This window comes from Odontesthes bonariensis, chromosome 1, assembly GCF_027942865.1.
Source record: "Odontesthes bonariensis isolate fOdoBon6 chromosome 1, fOdoBon6.hap1, whole genome shotgun sequence".
In the NCBI taxonomy this organism is placed as follows: Eukaryota; Metazoa; Chordata; class Actinopteri; order Atheriniformes; family Atherinopsidae; genus Odontesthes; species Odontesthes bonariensis.
In genome coordinates, this window is record NC_134506.1 from 12,481,790 (window position 1) to 12,498,768 (window position 16,979).

The window sequence follows — 16,979 nt, forward strand, 5'->3', positions numbered from 1 at the left end:
CAATTTTTACACAACTTGGTTGAATAACTTTGTTACCCCGTGGTTTGTGCAAATGTTCCTTGTTGTTCTGGATGAATTAATCTCACAGAGACATTAGAAGAAAAAAAGGCATCAAACATTTTTAAAAATGCACTCGGGGAGAAAGGTTGTATCTCAATTTAAAGCCATCACATTGCTGAAATAAGACTTCAGTCCGCAGAGTCATTTTTTTAAAGGAACCCAAATGTACATGCAATCGAGCTAGCTCTGAGCAAATGCTGGATAGATTCACACATCAAGCAGTTTACATGGTACATTTATTCATCTGTGGTATTCAGCATAGGTTTTTTGACAGTTTTTTTCCCCCCACAAAAATGATTTGAAATATTTGAGGAGAGATGAGATCACTAACTTAGACGACCATGAGGATAAAACTGTGTGGAGGACGGTTAACTGATTGTTTATCTAAAAATCAATAAATGATTAAGTGAGCACAGTAACCGGACACTGTGTTATCATCTTACATCTTCAGCAGGTTCTCAGAGCAAACAGGTGGGTCCTGGTTTTCCAAACAATTGTAACCAACCAGAACTCAAATATTTTGCCCTGATAGAGAGTAAATCTACTTAAACTGCATTTAGAAAAAGTAAACCACACTAACTTTGCACGGACACCTTTTTTTTCTGACTCAGTTTTGTTGTTTCATGCTCTGCCTGATTCAGAATCAGTCACAAGTGCCCAATCCTCAGTGGAGAGAAAAATTCACCCTTAAACAATTCTTGGACGGCCCTCAAATCCTGGAGTTGGAGCTGTGGTCCAAGGAGGGACGACGGACTGAGGAATGCTTGGGGACGTGAGTCTCTCAGCTCTTTGAATCTGTTTATCGTTTCTTTTGTTTCCGTTCTTTTCAGAATTGCAGATCAAAATTAGATGTATTGTCCTGCAAGACGGAAGAAAACCTTTGGGGGGGGGGGGGCGACAAACATGTTAAGCATTTTGTAAGATTGAGCTATAAATTGAGCATATTTTAAAGATGAGTTTTATTTTTGATTAATAGATGTTAAGTAGTTATTAAAGTGAAGGAGGAGGGCCAGTGCTGGTTTTGTTTGGATGATTTAAATGGACTTTTTTTTCATCCTTAAAGGGATATCTCTGGACAAGATTAGAACAAGCCTGGGGTTTATAGCATGAATGATATGTCAAACATATAATTGCTTGTACAATACAAATGTGAAACTTAATTTCCTTGTTGTTTGGTGCAAAATCAGGCTTAATTCCGATGGGAGCATATGTGGAAGAAGAAGGGTGATGTTTGCCCCTTTGTTGTGACTTCTGACAGATTGTCTGGGTCGTTTGCTGTTGTTTTGATTTGAAACATCAAAGTGATTTAATGTAGTAAACCTAAAATCAAAATGTCTCCACAGACCATTTTATTTGTAACCCGATGTTTTCTGAGTAGTTGGCAGGAAACCATTTGAATATGCTTAATGCATTGGATTGTCCAGAGTAAAGATGTGAACACTGAACCTATTTGTTTTTTGTGACTTTTACTTTTGTCGGCCAACCTGTTTGATTTTTTTTTTTTAAGATAAATTTTTTTTCATGTTTAGAGATTAGAAATTTGAACCAAGTTAGGTTGGACAAAATCAGAATAATTGAAAATGGGGCATTGATTTTAGTTAGTATTTCTGTTTTACTAGTTCATATTCTGAAAAGTGTTCGGCTCTTCTAAACTTTGCAGACTAATCTACTGAGTGCAGGATGAGCTCTTAATCTTTGTGTCCACGTCTGAAACTGCCCTATGTTTTTGTTTGTGCAGGTGTGAGGTGGACCTGTTCAAGGTTCCTTTAAATCGGAGGCAGGTGTTCACACACAAACTGGAGCAGGGCAGAGGACGCCTGGTCTTCCTGCTCAAGCTGAACACGTGCACCGGTGTTTCCATCTCCGACCTCTGCGCAGCACCTCTTGATGAACCCAACGAACAACAGGCGCTGCTGGACAACTATGTCAGTATCTTGACTTCTGTCGGTATTACATAGTTGCAGCACTTCACCACCTACACGAGCCATTATTGTTTGAAGCACCACACTAACATCGAATGGATTCTGACAAATGTTGGAAATGATTGCATCTCATAGTTTATGCAGATTTCTCCAATTCTATGACATTAGAAAGATGTTCAACTGGCTGCAGATTCACTGCGCTGCTCGAAGCAGCCATCAGAAGATGGCGAAGTGTGGCTATAAAAGGATGCACATGGTCAGCAGCAATTATAAGATGGGCCGTGGCATTCAATCCATGATTGAATGGTAATAAAGGTCACAAAGAGTGCCAGAAAAACATTGCCCACGCCACTAGATCGTCAGCAGCAGCCTGGACTATTGATGCAAGGCAGGTTGGCTCCACGAATTCATGCTTCTGATGCCAAACTCTGAGCCTGCCATCTGCAGCCTTTGTGGAAATTGAGATTTATCAGACCAGGCTACACATTTCCAGTCTTCAGCTAGACTCTAGAGACTGCTGTACATGGAAATCCCAGGAGATCAGCATTTTCACAACCTCTTAAACCAGTCCGTCTGCCTCCAACAATTATGCCACACTCACAGTGAGACTCGGCTTGATGAGAACATGAACAGAACTTCCTGACCTTAATCTGCTGGCTTTTATCCATTGCACCATGTACAAGGAACTGCTACCATGGCTGATTGGATAAAAGAAGATAAAAACAGTTCAGGTGTTCCTGATAAATGCTCGAGTGTGTGTCTGTACAATTTGTTTTTATCTTTTTGCTGTCCTTCTCACAGTACAGACTGTGAATGTTGAAAGAGGACCTTGGCTCTGAAGGAGCACAGATTCTTTTAAGATCTCTTAGTCATCAGCACTTGCATGTTTAACTGACAGTCTGTCTGATCATAGCAAGAAAGAAGGCAAGTCAGTTCGGTCTGAATGTCTATCGATCAAACATAATGTTTCTTCCTTGTGATTTTCTTATGATAAGATTAAAACAATCCCCTAATTAAACTGGTTATCAGGGTGTAAAATTACCTTAAAAGACCCTTTTTTTTTTTTTTTTTTTTTTTTTAGCTCTTTTGTTTTGTGTTGAAGGGCCAAGAGATGGCAGCATCGGACTGAGATGCAGCATCTGCGTCTGAGAGTCTGAAACGGTCATTTCTGCTTCATCTGTTTTAAGACTAAGACGTGGTTTCGTGAACTGGGTGTCATTCTTCTTAATGCTGAGAGATCTCTTGACTGAAATAAGGATTCTCTGAGAAGATATACACAGAAAAGTAGCCAGGGGTCACATGCACCCAGTGGGTGAACTGCACTTGATGCACAGAAACGAAGAGCGAGTAAATACTGCTTTGGAGAAACCACCCCATTACAATCTACCTTAAATGTTGTTATGAAAAGCTTTCGTGTTAAGTACTGTGGCAGTTTGTACATGAAGATGTGCCCAGAGGAGTCTGATTTTTACATGCAGTGACTTGAATCGTGCTGGTGATGTTTAATTTGTCACAGTGAGCATTTATATGGATTTACTGTCGGTTGCCGTGCAGTTACAATTATAGACTGCTCTGTATTGAACGTTTTGTGGAAAATAGACTGGCAGAGACTTTTTAGTATTTAAATGTTACTCCATGTGATAAATCCTCCAGATACTTGTTACATATTTCTGTTAATAACAACAGATAAAGAATAGTTTGTTCTCTTTAATTATTTTTATCTGCTTCCAAACCTGACCTAACCTCATCTGCTTTTTGTCTCCTCAGAGTTTAAAAAGGTCCCTGAAGAATCTAAATGATATTGGTTTACTTCAAGTCAAAGTTCTGAAGGCTGTAGATCTGCTGGCCGCCGATTTAAATGGTATTTCCCTCACTTGGATTTTTTTTCTATCCTTAAAATTGAAAACCGTCACTGGAGCTTGTTGTTTAAGGTGTTTTGTGTTCTGTTTGGCAGGGAAGAGTGACCCTTTCTGTGTGTTGGAACTTGGGAACGACAGACTGCAGACGCACACGGTCTATAAAAGCCTCAACCCAGAGTGGAATCAAGTGTTCACATTGTAAGTTTGAGCAACCACATCATTTTACTTTTTCTCATCAAACTGACAAAACGGGATGTATTGCTGAGTGTCGGTATGTTTGCATCTGACCTCCTTGTTTGCCTCTGTAGCCCCATCAAAGAAATTCATGATGTTCTGGTCGTGACTCTTTTTGATGACGATGGAGACAAGGCGCCAGACTTTCTAGGAAGAGTTGCCATTCCCCTTCTCTCGGTACACACTACCTCACTGATTCAGACAATAGACTAATCTATTTACACTAAATTAAAGTGAAGAGGGCAATAACACTTCAGTGGGTTGAAGACTTGCTAAGATGTAATCTAGCGTGACTGATAGTCAGGTTCATGGCTGAGTTCAGCACCTGATGCCCTTTCTGTCCTGCAGATCCGCAGGGGACAACCGGCTGCCTTCCCTCTGAAGAAGGAGGACTTAGGTGGGCTGTCGAAGGGGAGGATCACTCTGGAGCTGCAGCTTATTTTTAACCCTGTAAGTAAAAGTTCACCTTGCAGTCAAGAAACGGGGACGTTCTTTCTGCATCTCACACTCATTAACTGTTTTTTATTTTTTATTTTGTCAGGTTAGAGCAAGTATAAAAACCTTCCAGCCAATGGAGAGGGGCTTCGTGGAGGATAATCCCAAATTCTCAAAAAAGGTCTGACACCGCCTTAATAAAGTTGAGAAAACATCGTTCTTGCATGCCAACACACATGGCATGTTGGATTTTTTATTTTAGGTTATTTGATTTACTCCCTGGTTGAATTTACTGAAACTTTTTACACCATAAGGGATTCATTAATTAACTGTTTAATTTACCCAAAGCTTTAAAGGAAAATGTCACCTGAAGTTTACATTTTATTAATCAAACGGGTAGTTGTTTAATCAGGAAAATAATTAGCAGACTAATCGTAACTGAAAATAATGTGTTTGAACAACTCAAACTTCACACAAAAAAAGGAGCCAAAAGCAACGGAGTCGGGGGACAAATTGTATTCGTGTTTTAATACAAAAACATTTTCTCAAATGAACTCGTAGTGGTAAACATATACAGTACACATGTACAGTAAACATTTGCCTGATTTGGCTGAACTGAGCTTTAATTGAGCCCAACTGTGACTGAATTCTTGCTCACTGTTCTGCTACATTAGTTTGATATACAGTGTGCAAGACAGGGTGCGAGACAGGGTGCCTGACTGTCTGTGCTTCCCACAAAGACTCATTGTTGTCAGACAATACATTGCTCGCTAACGCCAAATTTGGCTTACACACGGAGGACTCGGCGTGCATGTTTTCGGCCTGTGTTAATATTGTAAGTCTTATTTGACAAAAGCAGGTCAGATTACTGACATTTTCTTACCCTCCTGACCACAAAGACACATGCCAAAACACACCAACCCCTCTTGCTGCTTCGCTAGCCGACTGAATGTTTCTTGCTCAGCATGACTGGAGCGCCTTACAAACTCCATACTCATTTAAAACATCTTGAACTGTAACCATACTCGGAACACATCTGTTGTAGTATTTATTTGCTTTTTTTGTTTATTACCTTTATCTTTCAGGCTCTGGCCAGGAACGTGCTGCGCGTTAAGACACTTTACAGGGCTATCATGTCGACTCTGCAGTACATCAAAAGCTGCTTCCAGTGGGAGAGCGTTCAGAGGAGCCTGCTAGCCTTCCTGGTGAAGTGCTTTAACTGCTTATCAACACACTATCTGCATTTCCCTCTTGTTTTCCCTTCAAGGCTGCGGAACACAACTGCAGTCTGGCCAACCCTTACTTGAACTCTCCCAGAGAGAATCTTAATCATTGCAGTGTTGGACTCAGCAGAAACACAGGCTTCGCCCTGGCTCTTTGTTGGAGTGGACGCTTTCAATGTTGCTTGTCTCCTGGATGCGGAGTTAAGCCTCAGCTGGAGAGGGTAAAGTCCCAGTGGAGACCAGATAGTCTATTTTTGTTCTGCTTCCCTGACAACTCATTAACCCTCTGTCCAGTCTGTACTGGTTTGATTTGGACCCCATTATAACAACAGAGGTTCAATTAACTGACTCTTCTGATAAGGCAGATTGTCCTTCCTGTTATTTTTGAATACAAGTATGTGAAGACGGAAGCATAAAGGTAGCCTTTTAACCTGTCCATAAACTGCAAAGTGAAGTGTGCCTTTACTCTCTCACAGATCCGCCGATAAAAATGGCACACAGCAAGTCGTTCATTAACTATTCAGGCAATCAAGGTCATGGAGAGTTCCTTTTGTTTTTACGGCTCCAGTCCTGTAGGTGGCACTAGCATTTTGTTCTCCGTTGAATGATTCTCCTGGAAGACTGATAAGAAACTGTTTGCCAGCCAGTAGCACAGTTTGTTCAGTGCGCTGCGAAAATAGTTTTTACTGTGAGCCATGCATTTAGGGTTATACGTTTGGATTAAATTGACACAAACAACATCGACCTTGATGAGATCAGAGCCCAGTGTGTGCTTTTCATCCATAGCAAAATACAATTAATTCAAATCGTAAGAATAGTCTTCCATCCCCCTCATGTACTGTACATGTGCTGCTGATTATTGGATGTAATATATAAATATATATATAAATATTTTTTACCTTACAGCTCAGTATGCACACTGAAATAGAAATCATACAAGCAAGAACAAGCGTGCAACGTACACACACGCGTCTTCCCACTGCATCTCGGTGTTTGAAAGACAGTACCATCTGTACTCATGTTTTCACACTAATGCCCGATGCCTTTTCAAGCCTCAGTGAGAAGAAATAAATGGCTTCTTAATACCACCACATAAGCATAATGAATCAAAGCTTCACTCTCCATGACAGGAAACGGTGACGAACCATCTGCCGGCTGTCAGACAGACAGAGCTGATGCAGCATGCCTCCGTAGGCGCCGGTTATATCTGTGAGAAGCCTCAGTCCTGCCAGTGTAGTCTTGCTGTTACCACTGACCTCAACTCAGTCACATACCGCCGCTTTGTTGAAAAAAAGTATTTGATATATTATTTCTTTTGGTTATTTACTGTAAATTCAAACAGAGATACACCCTGTATTCAAATAGCACTTCCCCACTTTTCCCTTCTCTTCCCTCGCCTCACCCAAACGGTGGGTGGGGTCACTAAGAATTTCCATCCAACACGAAAATCTGTGTTCTCAGTGTGCTTCCGCCTCATGAGCTCCTACACGATCTATTAGTAAAACATGTGTATGTTTGCACATTTCCAGTCTCTGTAACTGACTCCCGGCAGGGATGATCTACTGGCACCTTCCAGTATCTAAGAGGGATTTACCCTGTATACCACACTGCCTCGGTTTGAATTCCAGAAAAAGAGAAATCACTACCTAAAAAGTAAAACTTTGGCCCTGGTGCCAAGTACTCACCTGTGACATAAGCATAATGGTGATGTGTCACCCAGTGCTGAATATACAAATCTATTCTTCATTGTCCACCAGGAAATGCCATTTTCTTTAACATCAGAAGCTGCTGGCTGTCAGGCTTGAGTCTGTTGATGTGCATTAGTCTTCACTGTGTTATTGTTACATTACATTTAACTTGAGTCCTGGAAAGTTAACTCCCATTGCACGCTTGAGAACAATGAATGACATGAACTGATTTGTGACAAACAAAATCCGCACCCCTCCCCCACTCGCCCACCACCACCAAAAATGAAATTCATGTGGAAATCCTGCTGCTACTCGTCTAATCTCTCCATCCCTCCAGTTCAGTAGCTCTCCCAGCTTTTCTTTTTTTTTTTTTTTTTTTTTTTGTTAAATTTTCTGTGATCTGGATTGTATTCCCAGAGCCCCTTTTTGCTGTTGAAGGCTGTGTAATGCCTCTCAAGCTGAAAGGAGCTGCAATTATCACGATCTTTATGGGCTGGGTATACATTTCCACTAAAGCGTGACTTGGTTTTCCCCCCACTCCTGAGTTTCTCAGTCATTACACTCCCAACTAATAAAACATAACCCTCCTGGTGAGGAACTGGTTTCATCTCCTCTCCCAGGCTCCGTTTTGGCTTGTGATAACAGACAAGAGTGTGCTTGGCCTTTGCACGTTAAAGCTGATGGTGGTGGTGGCTGTGGAGGTGAGAGGTCTGATCAGATATCTTTTATGTCAGTTGGTGCCTCAGAAGAATGATGTCTTTACCAGATGTTAACCTCTTTTTATTAGTGTATTTAGAAGAAAAAAAAACCTTCCAACATCTTTTGGTTCACCGCTGCTGTGGCCTGTGCTGAAAGGATGATCTTTGTGTGTATGTTTGTGCGTGTATATATTTCTTATTCATTTAATTTTTCCAGATGTTAAATTGAAAAATTACAGGCTGTATTACTTTATTTGTTTTACCTGAGCCACACACATTAGTGGGATTTGTGTCGTATGTGACATTATGGATGTTGATGATATTCACAGACGTCTCCCCGTAGCTGCAGGGAAGCAGTTTGCTTTGATGTACTCGAAATGAGCTGCAATTAGACGTATGTAGCTTAAGTCAACAGATATGCTGAGGATGAAGTGGAGACTGGGTTAGTGCCGCTGAGCTGGTTGGTTGTACCGCACAGCACATGCCGATCAGGGATTCATCTTCGGACCAAAACTTACGCCTTTGGTGGCAGGTCTCATCAGCCGTTAGCTAGCAAGAATTTAGGATGTGATGTAAAGGTTCCTCCTCCATCTCTTCACTGACATCTTGACCCTCTGCCTGCAGATTTTTCTCGTGACCGTGTGGTACTGGGAGTTTTACATGCTGCCCTTCTTCTTGGTCCTGCTCATCTCATGGAACTACCTCCAGATCAGCTCTGGACGTATCAGTCAGGACCTGGTGAGTCCTTTCATCAGCCTTGACCTGCCGTTCACACTCCTTTTTCTTTATTTAGTAGACAAACGGCCACCTAAAGCACATAGTGAGAAGTTGGTATGTTCCCATAGCAACAAGTTGAACATGGCCTCATAATAATGAAATAACACATAATACATAAGTACAGAGAGCTCACTGAATAGTCTACTCTTTAGTTTTTGTCTAGTCCCTGCACTGTAATTGGTTTGTTGCCTGGTTCTTGTTTTGACAGTTTAAAAAAAAAAAAAAAAAAAGCTTTAGCGCTCTGTTCTGAAAAGGTCACAACGCACGGTGCTTTTTCCCCCACCGAGACCACTCTGTTTCACTGATAATACTGAAAAAGTATTCTCTGCCCAATGTAGCAAAACAGCTCATTCTCTGGTGAATGCTGTGATGGTCAGATGATATAAACCAAAGCATTGTTCAAACGACAATTTATCATGTTCTAAAATCCGCGAAAGATGTTTCAAAACCAACCATGTAGTCCTAAAACAGTTATTTTGTTACCAATGAATATGTTGGTCATTTTCCAATTGTTTATGAAATACCAGAAATAAGAGAATAAATACAAAGCTTCAGATTTTCTTTCTATTATTATTACTTCGAGACCAACAATCCAGAAATGAGGGAATATGTTAAATTATTAGTGGTTGTGAAAATATTTTTTCATTTAATTCTGTAATTGCTTGAGTAAATATGTAACATAGTTACAACTATGTGACTTGATACACTGTTTTAGTGTATATAAATTATATTTAATCATCATCAATGTGTTTAAAGTGTCATCAGCTCTGGTCAAAACACTGGTTCAAACGTGCAACATTAAAGGAAAAGACCGTTTTTTTGACATTGGGCCCTTGATTTCACATTATAACATGATGTTCTACTCACCCCTGCTTGTTGTTGGTAATTTGGAGCTGTTCTGAAGATATTCGAGAGGCGTCTGGCTGCTCTCTTGAGATATTCGGCCATGAAACGGTTTCCTATGGGCAACGTTATACAGGCACAAACTATGCTGTTTATAATTTATTAATTACTGTACACTAGCACTGATAACGTGGAGGTGCGTCGCTTACTTAAAAAAATCCGGGTTACTGTAATTTTGAATTTTTGTCGTAAAGTGGGTGTTACTGACGTCATCGTCGTGCTACTACCACAGACAGCCCACAGACCTGCTGCCTATTTATTCATTCGGCTAAAATTCAAAATTACAGTAACCCGGATTTTTTTAAGTAAGCGACGCACCTCCACGTTATCAGTGCTAGTGTAGAGTAATTAATAAATTATAAACAGCATAGTTTGTGCCTGTATAAGCTTGCCCATAGGAAACCGTTTCATGGCCGAATATCTCAAGAGAGCAGCCAGACGCCTCTCGAATATCTTCGGAACAGCTCCAAATGACCAACAACAAGCAGGGGTGAGTAGAACATCATGTTATAATGTGAAATCAAGGGCCCAATGTCAAAAAAACGGTCTTGTCCTTTAAATGTTTTGGGGGCAGAAGTATTCAAAGATGTAAATGATAAGCTTCACCTGGATGTATCGCCAGTACCTTTAAAGGAGCCATGTGTAGGGTGTTCATCAAATAGATTACCTAAAAGTCACAAACTGTAATGTGAATCAATGTCTGACTGCAATATTTCTAAATCCTGATTGTGTCTTAACAAATAAACAAAACAAAAACAAGTGATCAACTTCAAACCAGTCAAAACGGAAACAGACTGATGGTGTTTTTACAGCAAAAGTAGCATTTTTAAATGGGTTTTTAATCTCGGGTACACCTGGTAAAACAAACCAGTTAAACCCTTTCCTGCTGGCAGTAGGATTGTGTTTACCCTCAGTGCTCTATGGGTTACGGACAAAGATCAATTCAAGAAAGTACTTCTCAAAGGTTGTGTTTGAATCGAAGAGACATTTGATGTAGGATTGAACGCCGGTTAAACACTTTCACATTGTACACAAATGCCAGATTCTAGTGGGTGTTGGTTTTATTTTGACCAGTGTAAAGTGACTTTAGACTGCATATGTCTGCTGTACATAAAGCAAACCTGGGTCCAGATCAGGATCTGGATTGGAGTGGAACACTTTTGTCTTTTTGCCAGCACACAAAGATTTAAGTCCACAGCAACTTGTGTTTTGCTCCCCTGGGGACAACTTTGAGGACTATGCTAATATATTCAAGTTGTTTTAGCAAACAGCATACAGATAGCGTTGTTTCTTTTCCCTCTCACCTTGCCCATGTAGTGGCCAGTGTTTTAGTTCTGTTTTTTGGCATTAACGATCTCCTCAGGGAGATATCTGGCTCTTCAACTGCTCAATGCTACACTAATTAGTCGCTAACTCTGGTTGTCTGCTGCTTGGTGGTTGTAGCAATTATTGTACAAACCATCTGAAAGTTTTTTTTTTTCTATTATTTTTATGTCCACAGGGAAACAATGCCAACAAAAAAAAAAAAGCTGTAAGAGCAGTAAGAAGCTCTTGAAACCAGTGAAGCTCCTGATGGGAAAACCAAAACAAAGAGCTGAAAGATACTAAAACCCTCAGCAGAGCTGAGGGGATATATCTAGATGGGTTTGTCTCTTTGAGCAAGTTATCTCTGCTGATATTATAATGATGATAATATAATTGCTAAACTATATTGTTGTGTGTAAGTGTATTAAAGAAAAAAGCCACAGCAGCCTGTTGGTCAGCTGTCTGTTTCAGGAGGCTAATCTTAGGGTCACCACTGAGCCGCCGCAGTTTATACAGGATTCCTAGCTCACGTCTGATCTTGGATTCCCTTGAATCTCACCTCTCCATTGCAACTGTTTTTCTTTCAGGACAGCATGGATTTGGCAGATGAAGACGAGGATGATGAAAAGGTACGTGCCTCTGAGGGAGGTTTATTTTTAGTTGCTCCCAGCTGACTTTTGTAGGCCGATGAATCGAAGAGAACTATCTTTATTTCCCATGTTGACAGAAGTATTTCTCCCTGAGCTATGGCTGTGTGTTGCTTAGCTCTTTATTCAGCACTAAATCTTCTGATGCATTTTGATTCCTGACAACTTTTAACTTGTGCTTACTAAAAAGACATTTAAGCTTAATGAAGACCTCTCCAACCTGTTTCCACTTGTCACAACACATTCATATGTAAATAGAAGGGTGGAGAAAAAGGTTCTGCTGCATTTGGGAAAGTCCCTGAGCTTAACATACCATATAATACCATCAATACCGAACTAATGACAGCACTTAGACATGCTTTTTCTGAGCTCTTTTTAAGTTAGCGATGACTGTGTTTGAATGCTTTTAGGCGATGAAATACTTCTTCAGAATGACAGCAGTTTATTGTAGGCGTTTTGGATGGCCTGCATAGGTCTGATCTGGAGTGCTTCTCATTCCGGTTCCAGTGGGAACTTGACCCTGAAATGGCTGAGAAGCTTTAGTGTGGTGATTAATAATGCTGTGAGGAGAAGCGGGACTTGTCTTACATGTGGTTTATGAGTCACTGTGCATCTGGAATGTCCTTCCTGTACCGCCTCCATCCTCACAGAGCCCAGCTCCTCTCCTCAGACCTATAACCCTCCGTTAGTCTCTGCCTGTTTGATGTGGACACGTTTCTGTTGGAAGTCTGTCTCCCTCCAGAGATGTTCCAAATCTCCTCTTTGTTTGTTTTAAAGTTGATCTTCTCGCCGGGGGTCTGGGCCGGCCTCTGAACAATACTTAGTCTCTTTCATAATGTGATGTCCAGCCCCTTTCTGAAGAGCCCTCACCTTTAAACTTTCTGGAACAGATCAAACTTGTGGTCATGGGAATGTCGCAGCCATCAGTCTAACAGACAAAGCTGAACTGGCTCCGTTGGTTTAAACAGAGTTTAAACATTTTAAGTAATTTAACTTGTCAAGTGGCCTTATTTTACTTCATATGTGTAATAAATAAAATAAAAGTTAATTTTATTTACACCTTTTTTATTTTTTCAACCTTTATCAGGGTTACAAATTATTTCTTTTAGGGGAGAGCGAAAAAGAGATTGGAGGTTGGAAATTCACGAGTTGCTTTACCGTTAAGCATTAAGATTAATTTTTTTAATTTTTCATTTGTACTTATATATATAGCACAGTTTATTCTATCACCATCTTTTATTCACATCTCTGAGTATGCTCTTCCTTTGTCTGCGTGCTGAAAAATGTCTTAAATCTGTATTAAAAAAATGCACCAAAATATCAAATATGAAAAAGCCATGACACCTTTTTACCGTCCATTCATGATTACTGCGTTGGCTTTTGGCATTTTCCAAGCAGCTTGTTTGTATTGTTTTGTGCCACAGGAGTCGGAGAGAAGAGGGCTTATAGAGAAATTCCACATGGTCCAAGACACAATCATCACCCTTCAAAACCTGCTGGACGAGATCGCCTCCTTCGGGGAGAGGATTAAAAAGTAAGAAGTTCAAATCCATCATGATTTACAACGCGCCTCTATGGGATATTTGTTTTTACGAGGAGAAATTGCACGTTTGTGAGCACACCATGAAATGGTTTGTAATTATGTCATTTTCTTCAATTGTTCTTTGTCCTGAAAATGATGTAAATTGTCCTCTCCTGTAATTATTAACTATGGCAGAAGAAAAGCTCAGTTAGAATTGATCATTACTCCAGAAAATGCTGTATTTTACGAACAATCAGTAATCAGTAAACTGAAGTGGAGCAAAACTATTTCCTTGACACTTCCTGATTTTAATCGTCAGCACATTCAACTGGTCGGTGCCGTTCCTGTCTGGTCTGGCTCTGCTGGTCTTTGTCATAGCCGCGGCCCTCACGTACTTCATCCCTGTTCGCTACATAGTTCTATTATGGGGTGAGTTTCACACGCGTTGACCGATTCATCTCTTTGGTCTTATTGTTGACGTCTCTCTGCCTACAGCTGAGCAGCGCACCACCTCTGTAAAATCCTGCCCACTTCTGTTCACCCCCTTTATTTATATTTCTTTAATAAGAATCTTTTTCTTATCTGTTAAGATCTTTTCAGAGTTTCCTGGCTGCTTCTTTTTAACATCATCAGCTTCTAACTGTTAAAAGTAGAGAGATCAAATTGCTGGCTGAACGACTACAGTGACTGTATAAATGTTGTGAATCTACCAACCAAAAATAAAACAACGAAAGTAATGGGCTGAAAGAAATATTTCTTGGACAACATGAGTCTCCCCTGCAAGTATTTGTTTGTGTGGAAACAACAAGCACAGCCACAGGAGACAAGCCTTAATGATATGTTGGTGCGAATTTTTGTTTTAGGTATCAATAAATTCACCAAGAAATTGCGGAACCCGTACTGCATCGACAACAATGAAGTGCTTGATTTCCTCTCGAGGGTGCCTTCAGATGTGCAGAAGGTAAGCTCCGCTGGATCAGCCGACCAGGAAGCCCAAAATCCCAGAGCCTGCCAGCTTTACATCTCACCACAACAACTCCCAGGCATTCTTTACTCTTGTCTGTATAATTAGCTTTGTCTGTATAATTATGCAGCCCTGTATAATTTCTGGTGTGTGTTGGTCATGGTACATCCCTGGTGGAGGTCTGCTGCTCGGCAGCTTTGCAGCGCAGGCTGTTCCCAGGCTGAGGGAGGAGAAGCTGCTGCTGCTGCTGCTGCTGCTGCCACCTGCACCCACCTGCACCATCCACTCTATCTACAGAACTTGTTACAAGGGCCACAAAATCCATAAAAACATTTAGTTCTATTAAGATTGGTCACTGTGTGCCTAAAAACATCGTAAACGCAAGAAGTCGATTGGCATCTTTTTTTATTTCTCCTTTTCCTTCTGGTCTTCACGCTGACCTCTCCTTCTCACTCTCTCTTCTGTCATCTCTCCTTTTGTCCTCAATCGTTTCCCCTCCTCACCCACTCCGTCCCCCTGAGCTGTTTGACCCTGTTTGTCTCCCTCCTCGATGCCACGGGGCTGAGAGAAAGACACACTCTGGAGCATCTCTGCTCCAGAGTGGCTGTGTGTGTATGACGATGACAGGCATCCCGCTAAGTGGTGATAGTTGTCCTCATTTGTTATGTGGCAACAAAGTAATGCTTTTTTGTTTTAATACAGAAGAAAAACATATTCAGCATAGTATATGTAGCCTCGAGTTGTTAGTGAACATGGGAGGACTGCCTTTCACCTGATGCTGTACACTGAATTCATTACGGATGATTGTTAAGCTTTGAATCTGCCTAATGATGTTTGTGGTGCTTTTGTTTTGTCCGCCTACTGCTTGTCTGAAAATGAATGTATGTTCTGATTTCCTCCAGGTTCAGTACAGCGAGCTGAGAGGCACCAAGAAGAAGAAAGTCTTGTAGAAAATACAGAAGGGACATTGTGTTTGCGTGCCCGGCCTGATGCTGCTGCATGCGCTCACCTAAGAACACCTTGTGGAGGATGGCAACTGGCTGAGCTCTTGATTTCAGAGTATCAAGTAGGCACGAACCTTCATTTCCCGTGTTGATCCTCAGCTCCGTGCTCTTTTCAGCCAGCACCGCTCAACCAAAGAAATCTTGTCTGAGGGATCGGCCGAGATAATTTTCTCACTTTATCCAAGCGGTCTCTCTGTGTATTTCTGCAGTTGTTTGAGAATGTCAGTTTATTATTGAATGTACAGTTTACTCTCTAAAATGATCAACCAAAAGCTGCTGTATTTTATATTTTTTGGCACATAATGACACTCCCTAGTAAGACTCTCATTCCAAAATGGATTTCCTTCCATTGGAAAAATGCTGAATTAGTGGGAGGATGAATTTATATATCCATTATGCAGCACTTAAACAGTTGCTTTCATGTGCAAGGTCTGTAGTTTTGGTTGTAAATGGGGATTTTTAGAGAGCCGGCTGATAAATTTGGCCCTCTATATGTCCATTAATATGACAATATGCCTCACATTCTTTTATTTCTAAGAATTAAAACAGAATCGACTAGTTTTATTTCATCATGTTCATCGTAAACTTATTTTTGTATGCAAAAAATAAGTGCCTGCATTTAGTTTTTGTTTTACAGAGGATTTTACTCTTTGTTTATGTATTGGTTGGGGTCATATCTGTAAACACTTATTTATTAATGACAATTACTAACGAAGGCTCTGTGTCGGTCGTGTCTAACAGCAATAAAAGCACCCACCATGACTGTGTAGCACGTCTCAGCTGCCTCTGTCTGTGCTGCATCTCTGTGAATCCTCCTGCGCGCAGTCTTCATTCTCCCCCTGCTGCAGGATTGTGGGCGTCTTAACAGCACAGTTTCAGAGCCCCCCGCTCTTCATTAGGCTTTCATGAAGCCAAGCGAGGCTGTGCGAGACCTCGCCGGCACCCGGGTTCCCCGCTGTGTTGATGGCCCTTGGGCAGCGCCAGGAGCAGGAGGACCTCTGCGACCTCCTCTCAGCTGCTGTGACGAGATGCCTGCAGCCAGCATCCTATCAAACACCTCGGCCCGATGAACCTCCGGTAACGGGCTGCTGAGCGCTCAGGAGGAGGACCTTAACACCAGCCACAAGGAAGAAAAGCCACACTAATTTATGGATTGGAGACTTAGAACAACAACATCTTTACTATTCTGAGTTATACCCAGGGATTTCTGGCTTTTAAGTTCGAGTGCGTGGGCTCTTAGTGAACAGCCTCTTGAATGAGAAGTGAATAAACGGCTCTCATTAAAAAGAATCTCCAATTTTAGTATCAAATTATATATGCATGTATTCCATGACTGACTCAGATGATTAAGACATAAGGATTTTTATCTACTAAATTTCTATTAACACTGGATACTGTAGTGTAATATACAAACAATAGAACACAGTGCTAGGCAGTAGCCTGCAAAAATGTGATGATTTGTCCAATTGTCTGGAGGACCGAGGGTATGAAGAATGTGGCAGGTAATGACCCGCATGTCTCTTCATCTAGTTACAGTGTTGACTTAGGTATTCAATATTAATAACCTGCTGTCACGGACACTGGAAGGACATCTCAATCTGCCACTTATAGGCTCAGCATGAATATGTATAGGCAGCGAGATGCTTCAAAATTACCAAGTGAAATCATGGTTCACACGTGGGGACTAATGTGATGTGGCACATGCATTATGATGAGCCACAAATACAGTGGCTGATTG

At 41.1% G+C, this 16,979-nt stretch overlaps 1 protein-coding gene across 5 annotated transcripts in view; it reads left to right on the plus strand.

Moving 5' to 3' along the window:
* The window catches only part of LOC142386919 (multiple C2 and transmembrane domain-containing protein 2-like), a 39,327-nt gene extending 23,317 nt beyond the window's left edge, over positions 1-16,010 (plus strand). For all 5 annotated transcript variants that reach the window (XM_075472630.1, XM_075472631.1, XM_075472633.1 and 2 more), the window contains 14 exons: positions 702-832; positions 1,799-1,985; positions 3,750-3,843; positions 3,937-4,039; positions 4,150-4,252; positions 4,424-4,525; positions 4,617-4,691; positions 5,596-5,715; positions 8,744-8,857; positions 11,692-11,733; positions 13,176-13,285; positions 13,593-13,702; positions 14,137-14,234; positions 15,140-16,010. In XM_075472630.1, the coding sequence (XP_075328745.1) occupies positions 702-832; positions 1,799-1,985; positions 3,750-3,843; positions 3,937-4,039; positions 4,150-4,252; positions 4,424-4,525; positions 4,617-4,691; positions 5,596-5,715; positions 8,744-8,857; positions 11,692-11,733; positions 13,176-13,285; positions 13,593-13,702; positions 14,137-14,234; positions 15,140-15,187 (1,437 nt within the window). In that variant the 3' untranslated portion in view covers positions 15,188-16,010. The remainder of the gene's footprint in view (positions 1-701; positions 833-1,798; positions 1,986-3,749; positions 3,844-3,936; positions 4,040-4,149; positions 4,253-4,423; positions 4,526-4,616; positions 4,692-5,595; positions 5,716-8,743; positions 8,858-11,691; positions 11,734-13,175; positions 13,286-13,592; positions 13,703-14,136; positions 14,235-15,139) is intronic.
* Positions 16,011-16,979: the final 969 nt, after the last annotated feature.